Genomic DNA, 2,216 nt, shown 5'->3' on the forward strand with positions numbered 1-2,216 from the left:
AGGAGGTCCACACAATTTTTCTTACAAACGCTGTGTTAGGGGATTTAGTTTCCTTTCATCTATTTTCTCATTAATCTCAAACCCACTTGCTTGAGACTTTCTAGATATTTTCTTAGTGTATTCCAGCAGGACCGAGATGTTTTCCCTGGCCATCTTAACTGCAATAATGTATCGCCAAGCCCAGATCGATCGGTCCTGATTGATACAGCCATGGATTCCTTAGCAAGCAATTTCAGCAACGGCTCAGACAAGAGCTACTACACAAAGGCAAGGCAGAGAGGAGTTTACTGCAGTTTTTAAAAGGACACGCATTGATTAGCATGGTCATTAGGACAGATGAATGATCCTATGGAAAAAACTCTACAGTACACAGAGGAGACCGAGAACTGGAGGGACACAAAAGACACACTCATTTTAAGACAATGCTGTATGTTTACTCATCTAGACGAGTTATTCATTCCATGCATCTTAGTTGATGTGAAACTAAATTCTACAATCAAAATATCAGCACAAATGTGCTGTAGGTGTTTCTTATCATGATCATCTCCTCTCAAATGTCTTTCCAGGCTCAGTATCACCTCAGAAACCACTCCATTTCCTGGAGAACATCAATTTTAATACAGCAGTGAATTATGTTGACATGCTACTGCAAAAGCACATTAAGGTTTGACTGTCCATGTTTACATATCAACACCTAATCGTATTCAGACTTCGGGATCAAATGTGAAGAGGCTAGTTAATCATAACAGTGGTCATTCACATATAGCAGTCTAAAAGGTACAGAAGCAAACATTTCATTCAATAAATTTAGTGCGATATTTCTGATGCAAGAAACCTTACAAACGTATTAATTACAAAAAAGCTACAAAAATTCAGAACATAGGTCACTTCATAAGCTCTGTTTGTGAAATTGAGAGTTTTGTGTGTGTGTTCAGCAGTGTTTTGCAAAGGACCACCTACCTGCAATACTAGCAAAGATTTCGCTGACACCAATGAGGATGTACTGAGGCACTTGCCACCATATGGGTAGATCGGCTGCATAGTAGGTAACTCCACCGAGAGACTGTGGGATGGGACCTCGTGTGTGGACAATGTCCAGCCTCTTTGTCTCTAAAATGCCTGAGAGGGGCAAGAAAGATTAAAATTAAAATGAATAAATACATTATGAGAGTTCAGAATCACACTGACAACATTTAAAATAAACAGAAGCATATCGAGACCTTTCTGTCATAATCATAAAAAGACATCAGTGAAGAATTTCAGGTGCACTGTGCATTTTAATTTGCAATAGATTTTAGCCTATATATAATACCAGGGAGATGAATTGCTCAATATTTAAGTATTTTGTCTTCTTTGTAAATTAACAGAAGTGTTAGTTCTTCCTTGCTTTATTCCAAAATCTACTGATAGATCAATGGATGATACATATTTTGTGTTTTCAAATAGGAACAATTTTGTGCACATCGTGTGCTATAATTAAATTGTACTATATTACTTTGGTACTTTTAAAACGGAACTTCTACTGGACAAATGTACAGATTTGTAAGTTCACTTAAAGAACATTAAAGACCAAAGAAAGGTATAGAACAGGATAATGTTATATATATACACACACACAAAAATGCTACCATTCAAGGATTGTGGTCACTTAATTTAATTTAATTTTTTTTTTTTTAAGAAATGAATTATTTTGTTCAGAAATGCCACATTAAATTGATCAAAAGTGACAGTAAAGACATTTGCAATGTTACAAACTAACATTACATTTAAAAAATGCATTCTTTGAACTGTTCATCAAAATTCCTAAAAAGAGTAAAAAGTAACAACTTCCACAAAAATATTAAGAAGCACAACATTGTTTTCAACACTGATAATAATAGGAAATGTTTCTTGATCAGCAAATCATCTGATTAGAATGATTTTTGAAAGATCATGTAGGCCTGGGCGATAAAACGGTATCTATATTTATCGACGGTACACCTTCTTCGATAACGATATAAAAAATGTTTGATATAGTGCGCAATATAGGCACGTGCTATGAGTGACGCAGACAGCACACACAAACACGAACACATGCTGAATTGAGAGTGACGTTGTTGCATTTTAATGTCTTGTTAGTCTAGCCCACGAGATGCGCCGCTGCTGTGTTATGCATTCAAAATATTAGAGAAATATAGAATCTCAAATCTGAGAAGAACTTGATTAGTTTAAAACCT

At 35.5% G+C, this 2,216-nt stretch overlaps 1 protein-coding gene across 1 annotated transcript in view; it reads right to left on the reverse strand.

The window, feature by feature from the left end:
• Positions 1 to 360: 360 nt before the first annotated feature.
• The window catches only part of slc15a4 (solute carrier family 15 member 4), a 38,186-nt gene continuing 36,330 nt past the window's right edge, over positions 361 to 2,216 (reverse strand). Inside the window, exons 7-9 of the mRNA XM_016538595.1 lie at positions 961 to 1,119; positions 512 to 598; positions 361 to 386 (exon numbers count right to left, since the gene is read on the reverse strand). Of these exons, the coding sequence (XP_016394081.1) occupies positions 361 to 386; positions 512 to 598; positions 961 to 1,119 (272 nt within the window). The remainder of the gene's footprint in view (positions 387 to 511; positions 599 to 960; positions 1,120 to 2,216) is intronic.

The sequence above is a fragment of the Sinocyclocheilus rhinocerous genome, unplaced genomic scaffold (genome assembly GCF_001515625.1).
Source record: "Sinocyclocheilus rhinocerous isolate Xijiao unplaced genomic scaffold, SAMN03320098_v1.1 scaffold787, whole genome shotgun sequence".
Classification (NCBI taxonomy): Eukaryota; Metazoa; Chordata; class Actinopteri; order Cypriniformes; family Cyprinidae; genus Sinocyclocheilus; species Sinocyclocheilus rhinocerous.